We start from the raw sequence: 25,574 nt of genomic DNA, 5'->3' as shown, positions 1-25,574 counted from the left end.
TTGGGATCTGTTGCCTAGATCCCATGGGGAAAACCTGAGAGTACAAAACATTAATTTTGTGTCAGCTCTATGTAAACTGAGATTATTGCAGAGCTTTTCAACTGCCTGTTTTCATAACTTTATCAAAAATAGAAGTGTTTGCTTATCTTTATTTTAAAAAATGTGTTTCTATTGGTTTGGTAGTTGAATGTGGAGCTCAAAGTACAAATACAAAAAAAATCAACCTGATACTAAGTTTTATTATACTTTTTTTTCCCCTAAACTTACACAGGATTTAGTATTTGGAACCATGAATAATGATTCCTTATTAAATAAATGCTTGTCACTGTCAAATCTGAACTGCTTTGTTGGCAGCTTTTATCTCCAATCTAGCAATTGAAGAGTCTCTAAATAAAATTTCAGTCTTAAATTATGCTGTAATATTTCATTATAAAGGTGCCAATAATTAGGTAACAATAAGTGGATCTACAAGTATGCTGTGTCAGTAAAGGTGTTACTGTGGAAGCTGAGCTCTCTTGTTTTGAATGGTAGTGTTGCTATAGCCATGGTAATCAGGGAGTCCAAGTGAAGCAAGATCTGTAGGCAATCTCTGCTATACACCAGGGTTTATAGTTGGAAAAATCTGGCAAGTTTTCATGAATACATCACAACAACAGACTTCTAACAATGCAGTTGGAAGCAGAGTTGCAGCTGCCGAGCTAAATGTGCATATGGAGCTGTTCCTCTGGACTGCCTCCGCTGTGTTCCCTGGCCAGGCAACCTGGCGGAGCTGTCTGCTGCTGCAGAGGGAGAGCCAAAGGGAGGAGAAGATTGCTGTTCTCAAGAGAAGGGAGAGGGGTCCATAACTCATCACAGGGCTGAGTGCCTGGGTGAGAATGTGGCATTTGGAAAATTGTGTTGGGCTGTAAACCCAGTCTTGTGTGCACCTGTGGCTGCCCAGGCTGGGAGAGCTTCCCGCTGGCCTTCCCAAAGCAGCTGGTCAGAGTGACATGGCAGTGCTGTGAAAATCACCTGCCACCCATAACTGAGTGTTTCTCTTTATTGAGCTGTGAGCTGAAGGTGGCCTGTAGTTGTTTTGATGTCACAGGAGTAGCTCCTTTTGATCATTTGCTCCCTGTGTTAAGTTCACTCGGGTACTCCCATGGGACTGATCATGAGAATTGTTGTGGGCCTGTCAGTTCTCTCCCTTTGCACTAAACTCCATCAGGCTACACTCACATAGATCCTTCTTAATTAATGTGTAATATGAATATTGCTGCCCGTTTTGGGGGGGCATTGTATACATAAAAGCATGCCTGTTTTTCCAACTATTGTTGCTTTAGTAAAAGAAATACTACTTTCCCCTACAAAAACTACTTGATCTTTAACAAAAATTAATGGAATGGTAGTTTTACAGTCAAATTATTTGTGCCTGTATGTATTAAAAGTGTATTTTCTCCAGATTTTATTCTTGTTCTAGGTTTTTAACTAATCAAGTCTTTTTGTCTTCATAGTGCTTTTAGGTGCCTGAAAGTGTTAACACTTCAAGACCTCAGTATGCGGTGGTTTTTAAATACTGAATAACTAGATCATTTTATTAAGGGAAGGTGACAACGTGTATGCTGTGTGAGGATTCCTTGTGCATGAAAACATGCTGTGTAGAGGAAAAGATTCTTCAGAGTTGTCGTCTAATTGCTGCTCTTTATTTGTAATGATAACCAAGTTAATGAACATGAGATTCACCAAAGCTTGCTAAAATCAGACCGTCCCAAAAGGAAATATGCCATTTATTCAAAGCAGTTCCTTTTCTTAAAGGTCTAATGTAGTCAGTAAACAGGGAGGAAATTTAGTTCAGGGACTTGAAATAAATCCCTGCTTTGAGTACTGTCAGCCACAGACATTATTGAAGTGTTTTATACCAAAAGACATTGTGTGATTTTGAACCTGGCTCTGGTTTCTCTTTTAGAAGACATCAAACCGGACTGGTAGAATAAGGACTCTTCCATAACAAGGAAAAGGAACCAGCCTATAATCTCTAGCTCTCAGCAGCCCTACTCCACAGGGTTTTTCTTTTCTATGTCCTGCAGATGGATTTAATCTTTTATGAATTTGTGGTTTTAAAAAGAATTAAATTTACAGAAAACTGTAATAGTGATTTGTTTAGTTTTTCCACTTGTATTTGCCACTGATCTGTGCGTTCTGCTTGGTTATGTTTCATGCCTTTTAAAGCTGTTAGCGTTGCAATGCTCCCTTTGTTTCCTAACCAGAACACAATGGACATTCCAAAAAAATATCCAGATCATGATTTGAATTTATTTAAAGGATCTCCAAATTTTTTCATTAAATAAAAATTACAGTAATTCTGTATTTAAGCTTGTCCTATGGATAAAAATTGAGTGCATTTCTTAGTAATTTGCAAACAGCTGGGGCACTGCAACTTTAGGGACTAATCCTGATTGGTGCTCTGTACCTACAGCATTTAATAATTTCAGTGGGAATTCTGAGTGTTCAGCCTCTTCCAGGATCAGGCTCTTAAGGAATCTATACTTCAATCAATGCATAGCAGAATTTTGCACCAAACTGTAATTACTGTTTATCAGGGGCCCAATGTGTAAAATCCCCGTATCTTGGGGGATTTCCAGACCCTTAAGAACACAGCACTTGGTAACTTCAGTGAGCAGTTTGGGTTTGCAAGGACAGGAGTTGAGCAGATTGGCTTGCATTAATAGAATTGCACTGACAGTGTTTCTTATAGGATTACTGAATAATTTTTTAATAAAATATAGATTTTATAATCAGGAAGCCAATACTAGGTACTGGAACAATAGTACAGAGGAGTTAATTTTTATTTCTACAGTGTTAAAAGTGCACTTATATGCTGGTTTATTTACATCTTGGGGAAAGGCAAGAGACTGCAAATAGGGAGATTATTACTACTTTCTTTTTTAAAAAAAGAAGGGTTAAGGCAAATTTTAAGACTAAAAATGTTTAAGCAATTATAAACAAGGCTAGACCCTTTGAAAAAAAAGTTTAGAAATATTCTTAAAATAAATTTTTATAGTGTTAATTTTGTAATAATTTATGTTTTGCTATACTTCAGAGCTAACTGACCGGTATAGTTTCAGAAACAGTATGAAACTTAGGAAAGTTTAAGCAATGTTTATATTTTTAAAATGTTCTTTGAATTATGTTTTTATTGTACATTTCTTCAGACTGAAAAATGTGTACATATCTTTGTTATTTTTGCACAATTTTTGTCTTGTTCAGTTTTAGGAGCAGTACTATGTTGATTTTTTTTTATTTATTTTGAGTTATAAAACTGCAGGATTTTAAAAATCTCAGTAACAAAGTCATCCTCTGTAATCAATGAACTGCTATTTCTAGTTGTTGAGGGAGAACAGTGGTTGTGAGATTCAGTGGTTGCTTCTGAGAAATAATGCTAATCAGTGACTGAAGGAGCAATTTTGTAGTTTTAGGAAGCTTTAGCTGTTTCCATGCATCTTTTAATTGGAAAGCTGAATTATGGAGCCTGTCCTTTGAATGCTGCTTAAATTTTATTTTCAACTGGCTTACACCTGACAGCATTTCAGGAAAGTTAAGCACGAAGTAAAATCCCGTGGTGTTCATTCATCAGCAAAGAATCATTATTTAATTAAATGTATTGGAAATTTTAGCCTGCAAAATGAAATGGAAGTAAACTTTTGGAAAAAAAGTGGATACAAACTGGACCAGCCTATAATGCATTCTTGGTGTAGCATTCACTCGTAGTTCTTTTTCTTCCCCATTTGCCTGAAAACCTTGTGATTTGTTTCCAGCAATAGAGGCTCAGAAGCTTTGGTTGTTACACATACGCAATGCATAGGCCTGTCAGCCATAAAAAGCGACTTGGATAACTTGTATGCCTTCTTTTGTATCGATGTAACAATTGTAAATAGTGCTGATCGACCTTTGTAGAGAATAGTTTATACAGCATATTCTATAATTGCTGATTCTCAGTGAACTATTGTTTTAAAAAAAAAGAAGAAAAAAAGAAATTTTTCTATTTACACCTTATATTTTGTTATGCTGTTGACCCATGGCACTTTAACAAAACTCTGTGGGTTTTGCATAGCTGGTCAGTCATGGGATATATTAAATAACTGTTGTTGCACAGAAATGAATTTGCACCTGCTATATTGTGCTTTCCTACTACAGATTTTAGAACCTTTTCCAGAAGACTTTTGAAGAAAGCATGTCCAATCATTCTAAGAAAAAAAAATGCCATACTTGTACAGCCAATTTCTTTTCTACAATCCATATTTTGTAACACTAAGTATTTTCATTCTTTGTCCTGCACCTTTATGTATTAGCAGTATCAAATAGAATTCATTCCATGCTTGTGATAATTGTAAGCAGAATAAATGTCTAAAGTAGGTGTAAATAGTAAATTCTATGGCTTACAGTTTAAAAAAGGAAAACCAGAACAAACATGTATCTGATTGATACTGCCATGGTTCAACACCGGGCCTGGAGATATTCTCTAGTGAGCGATTGTATTTTTTGTTTTTTGCTTTATTATTATTTTTTTTTGTAACATGGCTTTGTAAATAAAATAATTTATATGTTTGTAAGAAACAGATGGGGTTTGTCATTATTTCTCTTTGCAAAGCAAAAATGGTGTGCAATGCAAGACTGCAAGACTGCCCTTTCTCTTCCCAGAGGCTGAAATACATTTTGCAGATGCCCTGCACTGAGAATTCCACGGTAGTTCAAAAGATCTGCCCAGCTTTCTGTACAGGGCTGAATTGCCCTGGGATTATTTTTGGCATTCATGTCTAAAATATTTCTGTATTTACATGTCAAGACACGTGCAGCGATCAGCTACTGAGGTTTTTTGCACTGATAAACCATTTTAAAATTCCTTTGCTTAGCTGAATGCATTTTCTCATTCCTTATCAGTGTAAGAATTAACTTTGTTACAGCTGCTAGATTTAGGAATTCTCACTTCAATGGGCAGTACAAATTTATAACCAGTCTTTTTATCGTCGTTAATACTAAAACTGCGGCTCTTATCTGGGCGTTAAGATTCTTGTTCTGTGCAAAGCCTGTTCCAATTACAGATCAAATGAGACTTAAATTGTTCATTGGCTCGGCAGCTCTGCAGAGAGGATTGCAGTTTTTTCTCTTGCAGCCACCCTCTTCTGCAAATCTAGGGAAGATGTACATTTTCATGCTCCTTTTATGACGTATCTGGAAAATGTTTTGGAGATACTGTAGGGAAGATGCTCACAATTACAGTACCGTTTTTAAAAGCAAGCAATTTGGACTGTAAACTGCATTTTTGTGTGCATACAGAGGAGATGGGAAGCTGGGCTGCCTTGCAGGAAAAGGGAATTGAAGGAGGGAAATTTTACCTTCAAGGTAAACAGCTTTTTCTGTGATGTCTTGGACTTTCTGATACCTGTCATGACAGCAAATCCTGAATTTCCTCTTTACTGTCTCATTAATGCCTTGATCTGAGATACTCTGAGATACTTGTATTTTGAAAGCTTTTTTTTAATCTTTAGTTTATCATTTCCACTACAGAAGTAATGAGTATCATGAAGTAGCAATAGATGCTGAATTTTCATCTGATAAAAGTGGTCCCCATGTATGGTTAAAGAGTAACATTCTGTTCATAAGATGCTTTGCTATTTCTTGGAGCTATTAGAAATCAAAACTACAGTCAAGAAAACAGAATATGGCTGATAAATTAGTTACTTGCCATCATTGCCTGTGGCCAGCAAAGGTTGAAGACCACTGACTTTACTTCCCAAAAATGAATCAGTACTTTTTTAGCTCTTGTGGGTTTGTTGCAATGATCTGTAAGCTGTTCCCGTCTTTGGAGTTGGATTTTCCCTCCATTTTTTGATTATGCACAAGTATTTTTCTTGTAGCACTTCTCTCCTGCTCGTATTCTCTAACATGCTCTAAATACCAGCAATTTTAGATGGAAGCAGATCACACTGTAACTTCTTTATTCATTGCACTCTGGATTTTATGCTTCTGTTTTTACCATGGAACTATTTGTTTTACAAGAAAGTCATTGCTGTGTGCAACCAGGATCTGTTTTATTCTTCCAAATCTGTCAGGATTCACAATTGGAAAAAATGCCAAATACTGATTTGGAGGAGAGTCATACAACATATTCAGACTTCAGAACACAAGAATGTTTATTTCATGCAAATTTTTCTATACTGTTTTTGCTCCTTGAATACTTCCTCAAAGCAACTATTCAAAGCAAATGCAGATCTCTTTTAAAAGATTCTTTCCTAAGTAGAAGAAAGCTAAAGCTGATCATTCAGCAGCAGTCCCAGTCTGCCCATGGAGGATCCATGGCAGACAGTACTGAGCTCTTGTTCTCATTTTGTGATGCACCACAAATGACACAAGCTGGATTCTTTTGTGTGGGGGTTTTGTTGTTTATGCCTGACCCAAAAATATTTAACTCTAATCTGTGATCTGTTGTCCCTCCAGAAAGGAGAAGAGAAGCTTTAGAGGAAGTTTGCCAGCAGTAATAATCAGGATCCAGAACTTGATTTGAGGGTAAGGACACCAGCAGGGATTTGAGGTGGGGCACTATCTTCAGCTGTGCCCTTTGCTGATTTCCCAAACATGACATATTAAGCTCTGAAATTCAATCTGGGTTTGATTAACTTGGAGCAGTTGCTAACATGGTTGATGTGACACCACAAGGGTAGTTTTTTAGAAAAGCTGTCTTTCGTGGACAAAGTGCATTTACAGAATCCACAGGTGTGAAGGCCCTTTGGTGTGAGTACAAAGAATGGCCTAATGAACACAAGTGTAGTCCTGGGAGTCCCCTGTCCATTTCCAGCCTGGCCCTACTGGGGCAGCAAGTGAAATAGGGATGGAGAAGACATCACTGCAGAAGAGAAACCATCATCCCTTCCCAGTGGGAAATTTCCTCGGTGCTGATTTGGAGAGCTGTGGCACAGGTGGGTGAGATAGGTCACTACTGGGAAATGACTACACAGGCTCAACCTCTTTGCCTTTCCTACCACAGGTGGGAAAAAAAAATAATAATATATATATAATATATTTATATAAATATATATCTTCCTTCAGTTCTAAGCTGTTCTCAACAGCCTGCACAAGAAACCTTCCTCTCTGGTCAGCTCTGCTCTTAAATTGCAATTATTTGCCTTCCTTTTTCTTTAGTTTTCTCTTGTTTTGACCCATAATCAGTTGGAGGATTTTCTGCTATTTTTTCTTGAGCATTTGGAGTTTTTGTTGTTTTTATAATCTTGCCCTCAGCTACTCCTTCCATGTTACTTTTCTTTAGGACTTGTGTTTGTAACACCAACAAGGGCTCTTCCTGGTAACTGTTCTTACAAAGAACTGACTGAAGTGACTACAGTTAGAGTAGATGTGTGGATTTGCAATCAAGTACAGGAAAAGACAGGCATTACTCTTCAGAAACACAAACCTTTGGAGATGCACAAGCCATACTTCTGCTTCCTAACTGCATGCCACGTTTTTGTTGCTCAAAATGTCTGTTTGAACTGTGGGCTGTCAGAGACACCGAGGCGATGGAGATGGACCTGTGATCCCTCCCATCCTGTGTAGTGTGAACTCATTCTACAGATACTGCTGAAATAAAAGCATCTGTGCTTTGAAGAGCTATGGGCTCAGAGCAATACTTAAACAGGAAAATATACTGTGTATCTCAAAGAATGGAGGCTCCTGCTCAAGTAACTTTTATTCCCTTTGCCTTCAGCAGGAGTACACCATAGTTCCAGGAAAGCAGTTTCACGGCTTTTCAGCCAACTGAGAGTGGACAGTTCTGTGACAGTGAAGTCTTCTGATATCAAACTAGGCATTTGTGACTTCTTACTTCTCTTTGACCCAGAAACAAGAAGTATTTTTGTAATTCCTGATTTATTTTTCTCACTATGTGATTTCTGATGACAGGTTTAGCCTTTATTTTGCAGCTGACTGGGGGAAAGGAAAAAACCAGTCAGCATTCACAGCTTAGACTGCTGACTATGATGACTACTTTTTCTTGTGGAGAGGACTGGGATGGCACAAGTGGTGATCCAGCTACTTCTGTAGTACATCAGGGACAATTTTTTGACAGAAGGGCTCAACAAAGTGAGTGGGGCTATGCTAGACATGCTGCTCACACATAAGGAAGGGCTGCTGGGAGCACTGACACTGGTGGCAGCCTTGGCAGCAGTGACACAATATAGCAAAGCTTTATATTCTGAGGGAAGTGAGGAAGATAAATAGTTGAATTGCAACCCTGGGATTTAGGAGAGCAGACATTTATGTAGAGTCCCAAAGAAGACTGACCTAAAGGGCCCAGGAGAGCTAGCTGAATCACAGGAACAGTCTGTTCTGATCTGCAGGAAGCTGAGCAGACATGGGAGAAGGCCAGCATGGCTGAATGGAGAGCTCCTGACTAAGTCACAGGCAAAAGGCAAGTACACAGGCTGTGGAAGCAGGGGTGGACTACCCTGGAGGAATAAACACTGCCTAGGCATGCTGAAACAGACCCAGGAAAGCCAAAGCTCAGCTGGAGTTGGAATTAGTGAGGGATGTGAAGGACACTTCCAGAATATTAAAATGGATGGGAAAGTAAGTAAAATGTGGGCCCCACTACATGTGGAGATAACCTGGTGACAGAGGACAGGGAAGTGATGGAAGTACACTCATGGCTTCCTTTGCTTCAGGTTTTAACTGGAGAGGTCTGTGCTCAGCTTTGGGTATGTTTTGGGCACTGAGGTGCTATCCCCAGGACGTCTGAGTGAAGGACTGTATATCCTGCATCTCTAGAAGCCTGTGGGAAAAGCTGGGCTTGATTCAGGGATACAGGCTGATAGCATTCCCACAGTGTAGCTGAGCACTGGAACACAGAGCAAATGATGTTGTGGAGTCTCCATTCTGGAGACAGTAAAAACTTAACAAAGCTGTGAACAACCTGAGCTGGTCTTTGAAATTAGCCCAGTTTGAGGAGGAAAGGGAATTCACCACATGATCTCCAGAGGACAATTTTAACTTAATTATTCTGCTGTTCTGTACAGTAAAAACAACAGAAAAAAAAAGTGGTTCTGGCTGTTGGGATAATTAATACTCAGAAGCTCAGTATTTCTGTAGTTAAACACTTTCCTATGTAAATGTATACCATAAAATCCCCTGATGAGGAACTCACCTGTATCTTGGAAATCCCTGGGGAAGGTGGTGGAGCTCTTCCAAAGCAGTTACAGGAATGGCAGGACCAATCCCTGCAGCTCACCCTTTGCTCCCTAGCAGAGTGCTTCCCAATGTCCATGCTGAGGAGCAGCAGAGGCAGGTAAAGCCTTAAAGGAGCTGCTCTCAGCAGCTGTGTGCACAGGAAGCCTGTGGCACATCTAAGGATCTTTCCCAGCCCGTATCACTGCTGTCTTTTCCCACAGCCTTAGAGCTCAGTCTGCTGACACTCCCATTGACAGAATGTGTCCATTTGCCTGTTTTCCCCTGCAAGACAAATGGTTGTTCTGGAACCAGCTGCATATCTGACCTGCAGTCCTTGTTTCTCTTCATTACAACTCTTAAAGGCTTATTGTAGTCTATTTAGCCCTATTAAATTAAAGGCTTAAATTACTAGTGATATTCTGTAGAAGGCTCAGCTTCTGTCACAACAGGTATTAAGCCTTTTAAACAAATCTAATTTATATAACCACTTTAAACAGATGAAAATAATTTGGTCCTTTAGTTCTTTATTAAAACTCATTTAGCAGCATCTCTATAATGGAACCAGAATACTTTCAGATGTTTACCAAATCCTGTTTTTCTCAGGCCACCAGAAGTTCCATTTCCCTTACAATAGCCCATGCAAGCTCCTTATAAATTATCTTGAACTATCATACTTTCAGGATCCATATATATAACTGGTACTATCATTATATGAACTGAGGATAATAATTAATTACATAAATAATAAGCATACTATTCATTATCAGAATATTTTTTCAAGTAAATAAATTATGCTTCCTTAACCGTGAAATAGAATTTTAAAAAATACATACATTTCTAATTGTAAATAAAATTGGGATTTGTTCTGTTTAGTGATTTTTTTTTAAACATTCCTCAGGGAGACACAATTAAATCTGTAATTCCTGGTCTTATTCTTAAAATTTTAGCCTTAAAGTGTATTTCATACTGGTTATCTTTGTTGACTACGATACATCCTTTGCCAAATGCTGGTTTCCCTGACCCAAACACTGACATACCTACCAGTATTTCACTTACTTCTTTTCCTGTCAATCTTCCTATCCTTAGGTTCTCATTTTCAAGAACATATTTTCCACATCTTTTTTTCTCCTCTGCTGACCAGCTCTTCTCCTGTTTGTACTTCTCCACATTTCAATCTACACTTTCTCCTATGGCTCTTTTTTAGGAAAAAAATTTGCTAATCCTTTGTGAACTCTGCAGAAAGACATGCAGGAACGGATTGAGTAACTATGGAATGTTTTACTTAGAAAAAGGAGCTTTCCATCACTGCCTGGCCACTGTCATAAGAGGCAACTGTTAGAAACCTACAGTTCCTGTAGCCCTAATGGAGACTCAAACCAGGTAGCATAGCCAGTTTAAAATAACAGAGAATACAGACAGCACATGGCTGTATAATCTCTGCAGCTTTGGATCCTACCTTTCTTCCACTTTATCAAAGAAAAAATAAGTGAATTCTATTAATGTCTTGTGATATTTTCGTTTTGGCAAATAATTAAACAAAATTAGTGCTAGACCTTTCACGGGAATACTGTTCTTAACTGTATGCTCATTTATTTGATGGCAGATAGTTACATCTTTGTAGATTTCCTTTATTCTTTTTGTGGGGGATGCTCTGCTTGAGTATGGGTCTCCTATTGGCAGTGGGTAGTACAGTCAAAAGCTTCTTTGATGTCTCTTCTCTGTTTGCACAGGCTATGCTGCAAGACTCAATGATGGTTTTAAAATGTAAGCACTCTCAGTTGCTGGGCCAATGGTTTTATACCTCGTACGGGTGTGGAGCACTGGGAACATCCTGGCAGCACCTCACTCTGTGGGGATGAACCAGGGAACGGTGGGAGGTGAAGAAGGTGGTACCGCCGGTGGAAGGAGACGTGGCTGTAGGTGAGAACACAGAATCACAGAATCCTTAGGGTTGGGAGGGATTCCAGGACATCGCCCTGTCCAACCTGCCTGGGACACCTGCACGGGGACACGGGAGCACGTCCAGGGGGGTTTGGAATGTCCCCAGAGAGGGAGACTCGGCCACCGCCCCGGGCAGCTGTTCCAGTGGTCCGCCGCCCTCACGTAAAGAAGTTCTTCCTCATGCTGAGGTGGAACTTCTTGTGTTTCAGTTCATGGCCAGTGCTCCTCTTCCTGTAGCCGGCACCACTGAAAAGAGTCTGGCACATCCTTTTGGCAGCGGTCTTTGAGATATTTATAGGCATTGAGGGGATATCATTAGTCTTCTCCAGACTAACAGGCGCTCAGCACCTGCATACCTGTTAAAATGTACCGCGTGTAATTTGCTTTCCCCACGAACCAACGCAGAGCCGGGATCCAGCCGGGAGCGAGGCGTGTCTGTTCCGGTGCTAACGTGACGACTTCCAGGAAAGTCCATTTTTCCTTCCCCCTTCCCGCTCGCCCCAGCGGAGCGTCCCGCGGCAGGAGCCGCTGAGGGCTCGGCTCCCCTGCCCGCGCTCCTCCGGCCCGGCCCGCACAGCTCCCGCTGCCGCCTCTCGCCGCCCGGCCCCGCGGGATGGCGGCGGGCGAGGAGCAGAGCCGCGAGTACCTGCAGCGGCACCGGCTGCCCGAGCTGCTGCACCGCCTCGGAGCGCTGCTGCTCTTCCACCGCCCCGGTGCGCGCAGCCCCGGCCCCGCCGAGAGCGGGGCTGCTGAGGGGACAGCAGGGCTGCTGAGGGGACAGCGGGGCTGCTGAGGGGACAGCGGGGCTGCTGAGGGGGCAGCAGGGCTGCTGAGGGAACAGCGGGGCTGCTGAGGGGGCGGCGGGGCTGCTGAGGGGGCGGCGGGGCTGCTGAGAGAGCAGTGGGGCTGCTGAGGGGACAGCGGGGCTGCTGAGAGAGCAGTGGGGCTGCTGAGGGGGCGGCGGGGCTGCTGAGGGGACAGCGGGGCTGCTGAGGGGGCGGCGGGACTGCTGAGGGGGCAATGGTGCTGCTGAGGGGACAGCAGGGCTGCTGAGGGGGCAATGGTGCTGCTGAGGGGGCGGCGAGGCTGCGCGGCCTCCGCTCCCCGGCTGAGGGCTCGGTGCCCGCCGGCACTCTTGACGCTCTGACCTCGTTGCAGAAAGGCCCCGCGAGTTCCTGATCCAGGTGCTGGAGAGGGTAAAGGCTGGGAGACGAGCCGAGGGCGAGTACCCGTTCCTCTTGGACGAGGCCAACGTGGACGCCATGTTCAGCCTGCTGGATGTCCTGGGCCAGGGCTTCATCAGGCCAGCGCAGTACAGGGAAGGTGCGTTCACCTGCACCCTGGCTCACACCGAACTGTTTGCTTGCACAGAATTATTAAAATATTTTCAAAGTTATCTGTATACTTTAGAATTATCCACACACCTGTTCAAACGACCGGAAACTTGGAAAGTTGAAAAAAGTTGCGTGTGGTTAAGTTTCCTACTTTTTGTTACATGTTGTTACGCTACACACGTTTACCTTCTGTTAGATTTAGGCACCTTTAAATTTAAATTTGCCTTTCCAAAGACTCGCTATGATATTCTCTTTTGTTAACTTTAGCTCTTAAAACTTTGGGACTGAGCACTGAGGATTTGGAGCTAGAAGATGATGATGCTATCACACTGGATGTATTCAAGGAAGGAATGTAAGTTTAATTGAAATTGTGGGGTTTTTGGTTTTTTGGTGTTTTTTTGTTTTTGTTTTTTTTTTTTTGGAGGGGTGCATAGGAGGTATTTCACTGAGATTTATTTTTATGTACAAAGCTACATAATTAAAGCTAAAACTTGCTAGTTTTAGCTTAACCTTGCATTGCAAGACTAAAAAAAGTTCAATTACTGCCTGACCTTCTTGCCTTGCTGTAAGGTGAACCAAGCTCCATGCCCTCCACCACCTCAGTTTCAGGGTCCTCTCATGGTACCTGCCCCTCAGGTCAGAGCACAGGTCAGCAGGCAGCTCAGGGGTTAAAATACTGATCTAGGAACATGGATCAGCGAGGCCCTGTTGCCTTCTTTGCCAGGGTGGTACCACAGCTGGAGATTACATAGGTTCAGAATTCAAGTAATTCCCCAGTCAAGGTATGGTTCTAGGAGCAATTTTTTTCTTAACAGTTGCAATCACTGAAATGTAATGAACTGATTATCCTCATTATCTAACTAGATATTTTATTTTTCTGTTTTAGGAAGAAAAAGATGCTGGAGAGCTGGTCTGTGTATTAGTTTGGGCAGTGGTCTGCTATATATATTAAAAACAGGCATCTTCCCCAATTTTTCTTCTGGCTTGTCAGCTGTGAAGAGTCAATTTTAAGCAACACTTTTTCTCATCTTCCCTGCCCTTCAGAGGAGCAATCAGCTGAAAAGGACAAACGACAAGAACGTGCTCATGTCTAGCAGGCACTGGAGGGAGCATCGTTAGGAATTGCTGTTCTTAATACAATTAGATGGTTAAAAAAAGAAGTAGAGATCTCTTATGCAGCTGAAATAGTATTCTGGAGGTTCTTCCTTCAGGTTATAGTTTACAGTAAAGGATTGTTACCTGTTGGCTCATTATCAGTGAATAAAATTAAGTTGGTTTTTGGGCTTCTTCTGGGTTTTGGTTTTTTGGGTATTTTTATGGAAAAAACAACTTCAACAAGTTATGACAAATGTCCACAGGTAAAGGTCAAACTTAACACACTATACAATTTATAAGGAGAAACTTTTTGGAAAAAATTAGGAGATAGTCTTGTACAGAAAAAAACAATCTTCATTTCTGTGAAGAAATCAGTGACATATTCCTCCCTTCTGCATTGATTATATACATTTTAATACAGAACATCCATTACCTGGAATTTGGAGATTTAAAAGATCTTTGTTTAACTGAAAACTGACAGTTCATAGGGAACATTAGCCCACGGAGAAAAATCCATTTACACTGTAAATACTCTGTGTTCCTTAGAATTAAATGGCAAACACTGACAAGGCAGACTGTTCATTAGAGATGAACACAGTTTTAGCTTCCAAATGCAGTGGAAAGGTGGCCATGGAAAATAAGATCTGCACAGTTCAACACCAAATCTGTAGCATTTTTGAATTATTTTTGAACTGTGTAGAATAAGGTGAAAGATTAGATTAAAGCAATCTCTCAGCACACAGAAATGAAAGAAGTAAGTATATTACAAGATATTTGCTTTGCTTTTCCTTGGAGTAAGTAATCTAGACCAAGTTATTAACCATTTCTGAAGAAGTCTTTATTTTCCTGTATTTGGCCAACTAGCTCTCAAATTGAGAAGAATCTCAACATCTCTTTGAGCCAGTTTATAAACTCCAAGTTCATTTAGTGCTGCTGTTGCGGATGGCTGGCTTGGCTTTAATGATTCATTTTCTGAAGCTGACTGTAGGACATCCTTCAGAAGCAAGGCAGAGCCAATATTCAGGTTCAGGATAATGCAGGCTTCTTTTATGCTAAAAGAAATGTTACATGGATTAATGTAAGCAGCACAAATTTAAATGTAACAAAAAACCTTCCATGCTCTATGCTGGCTTAAAAAATATTCAGATTTCAGCCCCAATTACATGAGGATTTTGATGCTGGACTCTTCACAAAACTGTGGGCTAGTGAAAAAGACTAACCAGAAAGCAGCTTCTCATCCCTGATAGCAAGTAGACTGCCACACAAGGCAATCCTGAGGAGGAGCATAGTTTGAAGTAGTCCTTCAAACAATAAAGTTTGTTGTGTTGTAACTGTATCTTTGACTAGTTTATTTGGCCCAAGTTTCAGAGGTTTGTGCTTCTTAATATTCCTTCCATAATTTTATCTAGACACCCTGACAGCACAAAATACTCAGAGACACATGCCACAGTCTGTTGCTGCAGAATCACCTCCCTGGCTGAAGGATGTATCATCAGATGCATGAATGATCCACACATTTAAAGTGTGGATCAAAACTAACTGTGAAAAAATCTTGGTTTGAAGTAGAACACTTTTATGTCTCTGGACACTCATTTCTGAAATACCAATAGAGCAGAAGTTTGCCTACTTACTGCTTGAAGTAGTTTTCTGGCCTCTTGCAGTAGTGTGAAAATAAGGGGAACAAATTCCGACTCATGTCAAACTGGAGTTGTGCTGCTCCTCCTTCATTGAAATGATTTGCCATAATGATCTACAAACACAAAGAGGTGCACCTGCTGTTTAAGCCAGTCACTGACACCTACATGGCACTGCACAGGTCACACTGATACCCACTTCCTGATAGATGTACAGATCCACTTTCTCTGCAAGCATTTGCCAGAAGATTTTAAACAGTGAGTGGCAGAGCTGCTGCTCCAGTTGTAGCAAGCGGTCTCGAAGTGTCTGCAACATCGGGCACGCCGTGCTCGACAGAGACATCACTGCTTGCTCTGCTTGCGAGGGTAAAGACAACCACCTGAAAGAACCCATTGCACTGCAGTCATTAGAATGAAATAATTCATTTTACAACAACTGAAGTTAAAGTTACTCTTTAAAAAAGTTACCCATTTACAATATGTCAGAGACAATTCTTTCCCATTTCTAATCTAAAAGTTATCAGTCTAATGCTGTGTTTGAATTTCATTTAATATTAAACTCATGTTTTAGTTATAAATCTCTGAACATGTTATTCTAGGGAACCCCATCTAATCTGAAAATCACTGAGATCTATTCCTTTTATGAAGTACTTCAAAAATTCTACTCAGGAAAAAATATTCAAGAAGCCCTAGGAGTCTCTGAAGGCAGAACAGTCATGACAGGTAATTTTGCATAAAATCTTCAATACTACTATGAAGAAAATAAGTCCTCCTCAAAATAGAATAACTACAACAATGCAGAATCTTTCCCAGGGTTTTTAACTAATCCATCCACTAACTGCGGAACTACTTTAGAAAACACAGCATGACAATGGTCCCAATGCAAGAATACAGAGAATTTTCCAGAACTTTCCTGCAGCTTTCCTATTCCAGAAAAAAATCCCTATTATTACTCTTGCCTTTACTTACCCTAATATTTTAAACAGAAAATAACACCGTGATTTGTGAAGAGATTAAATAAACAGAATCACCTCTCTTTTTTGTACAGCTTTGCAGCATCTTTGACCTCTCTGAAGACATGATCTACTTGTCGCGTCAGCATGTCGTGCTTCAGGCGCTCCAGGAGGTTGATCATGTCATCAAAGACAGAGCTCTCCATGGATGCCAGCTGTCCCAGCTGGAGCTGGCTCACCGTGTCACTTTCTGCACAAACCTCTAGCTCGGCCTGCTGCAGCTGCAAGAAGAACTAGGCAAACAAAACCAGAGAGGAACACCACAGAAAACAATCTTAACCCTTGAGCTTTTCATTGGTACTTTGTTAGGCACAGTTCTAGAAAACACTCTCCTCTGGCACATTTATAAAATTAAAAATTTAAGATTTTAAAAACACTTATTTTTTCCTGTGGTTGTGATTTAGTGAAAAACAAAATATGGTCGTTTAATCCTAGTGATGGAACTCATACAGGTTTCAGATACAACAGCAGATAGGTAAAGGGAACAGATCTAAAGAAATACCAAGAAGATATTTTAAGATTGACAGCAGCATGCTTTTAAAAAACCCTTCCTTGGCCTCTTTAAGATTTGCAAAAGTAAACTTTAATTGTAATTTCTTTTAGCAATGATTATTCACTCAATCATAAATTTACTGTGCTGACAGGAGCAAGAAAATGCATTGAGTTTATTGAGATCAATGTGACATTGTGGTAACAGCTTGTTGGTTTTGCTTTTAAGCAGATCAGGACACTGTAATAGGCGCAGTTATACAACATGAAGGCTGCTGTCCAATCAAGTCAAGATTATCCCCTGCTAGAGCAGGATTCTTACTGTGAAGACAGTGAGAATTTAGAGGCTGCTCACAGCTCACACAATGCTTTCTTCTGCCCACTCCATGTGCAACAGGTTTTCTGCCCTTTAGCACCAAGAGCCATAGAAAAGCTGAAATTCTGCACTAGGCCAGGCTGCCATCAGGCTGTTGCACAGCAGGCACTAATTCCCAGTTATCAGTGAGTGGCTCTTCTGGGCTACACCTGAACCGTGTTGGAACACAGATACCCACATGGGATCTGTCTAAGTTCTCCTACCATGGCAGAAGTTCAAGCACCAGGCAAAGGTTGCTGCTCTGGTTCAGAGATCTCCAAAATCAATTCACTTTTTTCACAATAAAAAGCATGTAAAAGACACTACTCTTTTTTGGTCACTTCAGATTATTCCATTTCCCAGGCTGTCTCTGCATTTCCCTAGAAAGTTTATAATTGGCAGTTTAGGCCTCAAACAATAACCTGTCTTTATTTATATATTGTTTACTAAATCCAAATTTATATCTCATTCTAGTTTTTCAGTAATTAATTCTCCTGAATACACCTAAAAACTGATGAAAATAAAATGTTTATTACAAAACAATCATCCAAAGTCCATTTAAAATTTTTTTTTCCTAAAGAAGAATAATTACTTACTACATTGTCAGCCCAGTCTGCCAACACTGTTGCTATATAGTTAACAGCATTAAGGATTGCACAGTATCGGAATCCTAAGGAAGCTCTTGTCTCTTCCTTCATTACTTGAGTTAATCGTATCCTGAAATCATCAATTAACTCCTTCTGTAGGCCCAGGAACTGGAGTTTTCTGGAAGCTGTTGGAAGATTCTTATACCTGTCTGGAAAGACATTAATAAAATGTTTTTAAGCTTTCCAACACTAAATAAAAAGCTTTTCAAGAAGAAACATTACAGGCATCTTACTGTAGCACCTCACACTGATGAGAACATCATAGAGTCAGTATTTAAATGTCAGTATTTAAAACAGGTGATATTTCAATGTTTTCTGGGTAACTGCCCATGCAAAAGCTAAACATGCAATGACTTTCTTCCCCCTCCTGATTCCACAAGCAGTTTGTATTCTAACACTTGAAGCAATGTGTGGCAATACCACACCCTCCAGTGGGGCTCCTCTAGCATTCTCACACAGTGACAAAGCCATTGAAGATGTGATTGTCTCCTGAAAACACACTTGCTCTTATGTACTGTTGCAAAAAAACCCAGTCATTAACACCTTCTGAATTGTCTCAGATTCTTAAGGACTATTAGGATTTATTACTGCATTGCATAAAATTATATTCTGCTAACTATGAGAGACTATGGTAAATATCCAATGTATATTTTTAATTATTATTTTGCAAACATGTCGCTAGGTCAAGATTATTCATGCATGAGTTAGCGTCCAAAATACAAAATGAACCAGGGAGCTTTTATTAAACTGAAAACATCACAACTTTGCAAGATTTGGTGACTACTGCTGACAATGAATATTTAGTAAACTATTTAGTAAAGAAATCTGTTGGCTGAAGGTTTCTTACTGTTCATTACAAACAAGAGCAATGCCATAAACATAATTACCTGTTATAACTAATAAGAGAGTCATAAAAGTTTCAGCACAGTCTGGAACTTTCATTTCATCCGCATCAGTGATATCTTTGTACTGTGATATCCATGCAGCCTCTGATGAAAGCATAGAGTCCATTTTCTGAAGAGCAACTGAGATACAAAACACTTGTAAGTTTTTAATTTAAAAAAAATTCTAACTAAAGTCCCTCTAACATATATTAACATAAAAGCCTTATCTCTAACAAATGTTGCATTTTCAGGTTATAAAAACTATTGACAACTTGTTTCATACAAAACCTGCTTCAATGTATTTGCACTTGCAATGTTGTTAATAGAGTTAAATGTCAGAATTATTTGGGGGCTGGTTTTGTTTTTAAAAGTTGGCTTGCTCCTTCCCAATACATTTCTTCTTCATTTCTCAAAAATTAATACCTCACTCTTATTTCAATTTAAGGTCCATCTCTGTCTGCACACACAAAACATTTGCCTAAAAATAAGCCCACTTGATTGCATACAGCTTAGGGGCAAGAGTCCCACAAAATACAGAAGTACTGTTGAAGCCTAATCAATTTTTATTCAGAGTAATTCCAGAGCATAAAAACACATATGTTTTTGGTAGTAGCCCTGTCCAAGTGACTTATCCTATTTCAGATGGGTAGCTGTGTACGTAGACACATACTTTCTGACTGTGCAATATAAAGGCCAACAAAATGAACTGGAAGTCTTACATTTTTTTTCCACTGTTAGCCACCTTTGGAAGCAGGATTCTTCTGAGAGAATATGCATGCAGCTGGGAAAGCTGCTGAGATAACCATGAACGCTGTATAACTCTCTCTCAAATAGAAGTACCTCATCCACAAGGTGACAAAAGAGTGTGTCATCATACAACAGGCAGGGAATATCAGCAGCCAGCTTCTCCAAAATCAGCATTACTAGAGCACGAGAGAACTCAAGCTTTGGAAAGGAAAGAAGTGAATGTCAGAGACAGAAGTACTGACATGTGCAAATGTATACACAAGAAACTGCTACTAGACTAAGTCTCACCACGTACAAGTTGCAATGGAAATGGGCCTACACAAATATCTATCAGAAGCTGACTTAGGTGTTTATATTCACATTTACAAACCATTTAATTACTTACCCCAGCATTCACTGATGATCCTGCCTTGTCCAGTATTGGCTGGATTTTGTCATCAAGGAACTTTGAATGATTTCCAATCCACATAAGTACTTGTGTTAAATACCACTCAGGCTTATTTTAAAAAGAAAAGAAATTATTAAACGCATCCAAACATTTATTCAAGTGCTACTAGTATTTTAGGACAAAATTCTGAAAATACAGCTCTCTTTCCTGCCTTCTCTTGATCTCAGGTCACACAAGTCTTTCACTCGCTTTTACTTAACTTTCAATTATATAAAAGCATTGTCAGAAAAATATTTCTGGATTTTTATTGTCGTAAATGTACCAAATATTGTGTTTCTCGAGCAAAAATTCAATTTTTATTTCCCCTTTCGCTACAGCTCTCTCACTCATGAGAGCCTTGTTTCTGCTTCACATACTTCTTCCTGTTCTCCTGTGTGGCCCTTATCTCTTGGTATTAAAAAAAGGATGCACTCCCAAGAAAAGCTCTGCTCTTATTGTTATTGTACCTAAGCTCAGCCCCACGTTCCTCCTAGAACTGGGGAATCTATCACCTTCTCTTTTCACATTTTAATGCCTTTAAGCTTTTTCAGTTTCCACACCTAAAAATATGGTCTGCAGGTTTTGATGAACACTTCAGTGTTAGTGCAACTGGAAGCAGTTCCAGTTTCCTCACTCTCAACAGATAAAGAACCTTCTGCTGAAGTGCCTCACATTTTGTGTGTCTGTTTCTCACTTCTGTATTCATTTTCACTTGTCTCATTAATTTTATCATGCTTGGGTTGTTGAGTTCTTTTGACACTCCTTCCCCAGCTGGGCAAGGTGATTGAGAACTTTGAGCCTCTCCTCTGAAATACTGTTAATCCTGATCAGGTTGCTGTCTTTAAAATATTTTACATTGTTTTTTTCTTTATTGCATTATCCAAGCAATTACTAAACAAAAAGCAAAACAAAACTAGAACAAACAAACAAACAAAAAAACCCTCACCAAAACCAAAACCAAACCAATCCAAAAAACCCAACCCAAATTTCAGCAAGGTCCTGTTGAAATATCTTTCTTACCTGACACTGGATTCCCTGTAAACTTTTCTTAACAAGTTCTTCTTTTTAAAATAGCTGTTCACCTATTGCTGTTTGCAAATTCAATGTCTTGAACATAATTTTTCCATTTGCTTTTAAAATAATTTTGTTAATATCTAAAATACCTCTTTCCCACTAACATACGTAACAGCATTTAAAAGGTTCTGTAGCAGCATCTGTCAAGATTGCAAATGTATTTAGATTTACACAAGATGGTGATCATAAGCAAACTTGTGCTACAGGACTGTTACAAAACAGCTCTCAAACTATGCTCCAGCTGTGTTACAGTGGCATTAATGCAATGAAACCCATTCTAATGGTAATTCTCAGATAAAAATCCTCAGTCTTTGAAGGAAATTCACACAAGTGAGTCAGTTTTCAACTGGTAAACTCAGCATCTCTTGTTTTATGTCAATTAAAAAATTCAACCCATTAAAAAAAAGAATTCTTTAACAGTACCTTTAGACTAATCACATTTCATATCCTAACGGCAGAATCCAACATTTTCAGTTACATAAAGGTAGCAAAACACAATGCCAAAAATCAAAGTCACAGCCTTTCAGCTCAAGAAAGACAGAAAAGTGCAAAACCATTTGCAATAAGACAGAGGAAATTAATCAAAACCTTTGAACAGACAGAAGTCAGTCTAAGATTGTAATAACGCTTTCTGAAGGATCTGGGCAGGAAAAAATATTGCCTTGCCCAGAGAAAATGCCTGTGCCTCTGAAAGGTCTCCAGGTGCTGTCTTGATGTCTCTGTCCACACTTAGGTAGGCACAAGAACTGCAGAGTTTTGAAGAATCCTAATTTTGGAAAGTGTGAAATCGATACAATTTAAACACAACAATCTAGAGCTTGGTTACTAAGCAATTTAGAAATGTCAAAGCACTTTCTCCCATACCTTGTTAAGAACATTGGTTTGTTTATTTCCAGTGAAATGATACTTGAATCTTTTCTGAAGAGGGTTCAGCATGATCTGTATCGGAAGGACAATTGGTGGTGAAGGGGGCAAAGGGTACTTTTCTGGCAATTGTTTAGGTTTGGTTAACAGCTCATCTCTAAGTTTGACAGTCAAGGATGGATGCAATTAAATGCTGAGTTACTCCAGCATCATCATTTCAATCAAATGGGCTTACAAAAATGAACACTGCTTAGTTCTACACCATTGACTGAAGGCACTATTATGAAAACAATACAGTTCTTCAAATAGAAAAGATACTCCAAATATTCCACTTTATGTAATTTTAAATATAACTCAGGCCTTCAGGGATTATTTATTCAATAATAATACACGTCCCTTAAGTCTGTTTGATTTAGGAAACTTATAAGAACCCAGCAAACCACCATTGTCAGAAACAAACACAGTGGCTGTCCAAGAAATATGCTTATTCATATTTGTCAAAGGAGGATAAAGACTCCTGGAATTAATAAATGCAACACACGATTTCCCAGTTTCATGTAATGGATTTAAGCGAGCCACTATGCCAAACCAAAATTGTTACCAACTCAGGATTGTGTACAGTGGCCTTGCATCTTTCCACTACATGATTTAAAAAAAAAAGGGCAGCCACAGTCACACACACAAAAAGGTTTAGTTGAACTTTAGTTTTAACCAATTTTTGGTGGTGAATCATTTAATTCATAAAAATCAGGGACAGAATGAGTGGCAGTGCCCTCTGAGTAACCTCAAAGGGTTCACTATGACTGTTGCACAACAGAAATCCTGCAGTCTGCTCCTTTTTGTAGTCTCTTTCCAAGACATGTATACCTAGTTTTCTGTCTTTTCCTTCTGGGGTGGGACAAATTAAAGTGATTAAAGCTGATTTCACATAAGGCTATAAAAGGAAAAGCATTAACTGTGTCTAATAAAACACACATCACCATTTTTTCATTAACATGCATGGGTAATGGTACTAAACAGTGTAAGGCCAAACCCTCATGCAACCTGAACTATCAGTTACCATGAGAGGAGTGGATCTGATGACTTGGAGTTAAAATGTTGCTACTTGAAAGGACAACTACAAAAAGGACAACTTTGGCACTCGGCATTTTTCAAATGCCAAAAAAACCCCAAACAAATCCCCCACTCCAACCCCCACAACACTGTAATGTTAATACAAAAATTATCTTCTGTCTTTAGGGAGAACAAAATTTTAAAGAATTCTACTTGAAATTGTGCATCTCTAACAGTTTTTTTTCTTGCTAACCACAAGAATTGAAAAGGATACGAGGTTTGCAGTTTCAGAAGCTGACAGAACAGTGTCTCCAGGTTGTTGTACACCTCAGGAGCGTTGGCTGGTGCAGCAAGGCCAAATGCCTGGGACTGAGGTGGTCCCACAAAGGGCCAGCGGAGCTGCGTCAGCACCTCCTCAAAGTCACTGCAACACAAAATAGGCACTTGGACATCAACTTACAATACAGTGTAAAGATGAAGGAGTCACAGTATCTCTCTTACCTTGTCAATTTGTCCTTAAGGATTTTATGCCAGAATTTAACAGTGGATCTAATAAAAGCAAGAAGATGAGAGCAAGACGACTCCTGAAGTTTAATATCCAGTTCTGCCATGAATGCTAGAGTACTGGCTGCCTCTGGAACATTGTTGGTCATCAGATATTGCTGAATGCTATCACTGTAAAACAAAAAAAGTCAAGGCCAAATACCCATTAACAATAACAGAAAAGAATCATTCATATATTGAAAAGTAACAACAAAACTTTCTTGAATTTAAAAGATTTTAACAATGGCTAAACCAGGTCACCAGTCTCAGAAACTACCTCAGCTCCTCTATGCGAGAAATCCACTTGAGGTAGGCCAGGTGCCGCTCGATCTCCTCTACCTGACCGATCACTACATCCAGCTCCTCCATCCATGGCTGAGCTTTCAGCAAGTGGCTATTGATGGACTCAGACAGAACAGTTTCTTCCTCTAGAAGCTGACTCAGAGACTTTTTGGAATCTTCTGCATTCTTTAAGGCATTCTGAATTCTTTTAGGGACTTCTGACGAAACTGTTAGTACCTGCATTGACAGAGAAGTGTTAAGGCAGACACACAACCACTGCACTGTGTAGAGCAGTACCATCTGACATACTGACACATTTCGTTTAGTTTCATATTCTTAATTAGTCATACAGCATATTCAGAAAAGGAAAAAAAAATAAAACAGAAAGATGTTTACCTGTTCTTCTAAGTGCTTTTTGTTTTCAGATAGCTTTTCAATCAGGCTATCTAGCTTCCCCAGGGAATCATAGTCATTTCCAAGTTCTCTTTCCACAAATTCAGAAACATAGTATGGAATATCACAGTGATCTAAATCTCTAGTGACTTCTTTCTTTTCAATAGCAGTGCTTGCCATGTTTTCTTTCTCTGCAATACTAAGGATACAATTTCTAATTAGCTGACACTAAGCACAAATATAATCTACTGAGGAACAAAACTCCGTGAAAAGCTGGGCAGTTCAATTCCAGCTGAGACTGAAATACCATATTCATGAATTATACTGCTTTAAGTGAGATCATTTGTTGCCTTAAGTCTAATCTGAGGTCTGATAAAACCTTGCTTATACATCCAACTGGTGATTTATTATTCATTAACTACAGAAGAGAAACGTATCTGTTAATTTCTTCCTTCCCCAAAAGCATAAATATTATTAAAAACAGTTCAATAAATATGTACTTCCTACATATATAATATAGAAAACTTTATGAAAATCACCAAAAAAAAAAGTGTAAAATGCAAAGGAAGATAATGTTCTACTTCCCCTTTTCACAAGTTTAGGATATTTCAGAGATACCAACTCATGATTAATGTGTTACTAGCAAAGTATCCATGTGGGCCTTACAATAATCACGGAAATATTTAGCAAAAAACCCCCACACATAAAAGACACTTGCTGATCCACACATTTGGCAGCATCCAGAGAAACCTGACATTGAGAGGATGTCCACAGCGAAACAAAAAGGCAACAATGACAACTGTTCGGCTAGCTCAATCCTCAACTTTCAAAACAGTATTTAAAAATAAAAACCTATACACTTGCACTTCATCTGCTACAAGCTTTAACTGAGTTAAAAGCCCCATTAAACTGACAACAGGAGTGAGGCAGCGGTGCAGTCGATGAGCCAGTTGCAGAGGCAATAGAGAGCACCAAGAACAACCGGGGTGACCAAGGGTGCTGCATTGGAAGAAGCGAATAAAGAAAACAGTAGTAAAACTCCTGTTTGCAGCAATGTAGACAAAATACGGCAGGAAGAAACTAAGCAAGCGGTGCTCTTTCCATACTTAGTTAAAGGATCGGGTTACAGGAGAGAGGAACAGGACTCCGGGAGCATCCCACCCAGCAGCAGCGTGCTCAGCCCCGCGGCTCAGCACCCACCTCGGCCCGAGGGCCGGGCCCTTCCCAGGGCCGGCTGAAGGCTCTGCGGGCTCCGGGAGGCTGCGGCCGAAGCGCCGCCGACCACGGCCGGGCTGGGGGCCAAGCAGCTCCTGAGCGTCTCGGCGAGCCCCTCCTCCCCCGCCACGGGCGCCGGCCGACGAGTCGCCGCTTCCCCTCGCAGGACGGTGCCGCGGGCACGGGAGGGCCGCGGCTGCCGCCACCCGGAGCCCTCAGCGCTCCCCGCGCGTCCCGGCGGCCGCAGCGCCGCCCCCGCCGCGTCAGCGCCGCAGCCGGGTGAGGAGCGCGGGGCGCAGGCGCGGCCCCGCTCCCGTGGGCCCCGGAGAGACAGAGAAAGAGAGAGAGAGAGAGCCGTGTCCGCCGGCCCGGGGGCTGTCCCTGCCCTGCTC

The 25,574-nt window shown here is 40.3% G+C and overlaps 3 protein-coding genes and 1 long non-coding RNA gene across 10 annotated transcripts in view; 3 read left to right on the top strand and 1 right to left on the bottom strand.

Moving 5' to 3' along the window:
• The window catches only part of ATXN7L1 (ataxin 7 like 1), a 111,760-nt gene extending 107,171 nt beyond the window's left edge, over positions 1-4,589 (top strand). For 6 of the 7 annotated variants that reach the window (XM_033057816.2, XM_033057817.2, XM_033057818.1 and 3 more), the window contains one exon: positions 1,946-4,589. In XM_033057816.2, coding sequence (XP_032913707.1) covers positions 1,946-1,987 — 42 coding nt within the window. In that variant the 3' untranslated portion in view covers positions 1,988-4,589. Of the gene's footprint in view, positions 1-1,493 lie in introns of all 7 variants that reach the window. The other variant, XM_033057815.1, reaches the window with a different exon arrangement.
• A 540-nt stretch (positions 4,590-5,129) lies between these two features.
• On the top strand, positions 5,130-11,213 carry LOC116995503. The gene is made up of 3 exons (XR_004417748.1): positions 5,130-5,379; positions 6,475-6,953; positions 10,923-11,213. It is a non-coding gene; the product is annotated as an uncharacterized LOC116995503 (long non-coding RNA).
• A 120-nt stretch (positions 11,214-11,333) lies between these two features.
• Positions 11,334-13,754, top strand: EFCAB10 (EF-hand calcium binding domain 10). Its single transcript, XM_033058288.2, has 4 exons — positions 11,334-11,846; positions 12,292-12,456; positions 12,735-12,819; positions 13,354-13,754. The coding sequence occupies exons 1-4, from the start codon at positions 11,747-11,749 to the stop codon at positions 13,388-13,390; spliced, it is 387 nt and encodes a 128-aa protein (XP_032914179.1). The 5' UTR covers positions 11,334-11,746; the 3' UTR covers positions 13,391-13,754.
• Positions 13,755-14,375: 621 nt separating this feature from the next.
• RINT1 (RAD50 interactor 1) lies at positions 14,376-25,351 on the bottom strand. The gene is made up of 14 exons (XM_033058287.2): positions 25,168-25,351; positions 23,971-24,166; positions 23,570-23,811; positions 23,251-23,424; positions 23,024-23,173; positions 21,697-21,853; positions 19,717-19,827; positions 19,304-19,529; positions 18,588-18,725; positions 17,650-17,849; positions 16,228-16,442; positions 15,396-15,576; positions 15,194-15,312; positions 14,376-14,614 (listed from the first exon to the last, which is right to left on the bottom strand). The coding sequence occupies exons 2-14, from the start codon at positions 24,145-24,147 to the stop codon at positions 14,401-14,403; spliced, it is 2,304 nt and encodes a 767-aa protein (XP_032914178.1). The 5' UTR covers positions 24,148-24,166; positions 25,168-25,351; the 3' UTR covers positions 14,376-14,400.
• Positions 25,352-25,574: the final 223 nt, after the last annotated feature.

This window comes from Catharus ustulatus, chromosome 4 (genome assembly GCF_009819885.2).
Source record: "Catharus ustulatus isolate bCatUst1 chromosome 4, bCatUst1.pri.v2, whole genome shotgun sequence".
Lineage (NCBI taxonomy): Eukaryota > Metazoa > Chordata > Aves > Passeriformes > Turdidae > Catharus > Catharus ustulatus.
The sequence above is the reverse complement of the archived record's forward strand: the minus strand, read 5'-3'. Positions and strand labels throughout refer to the sequence as shown.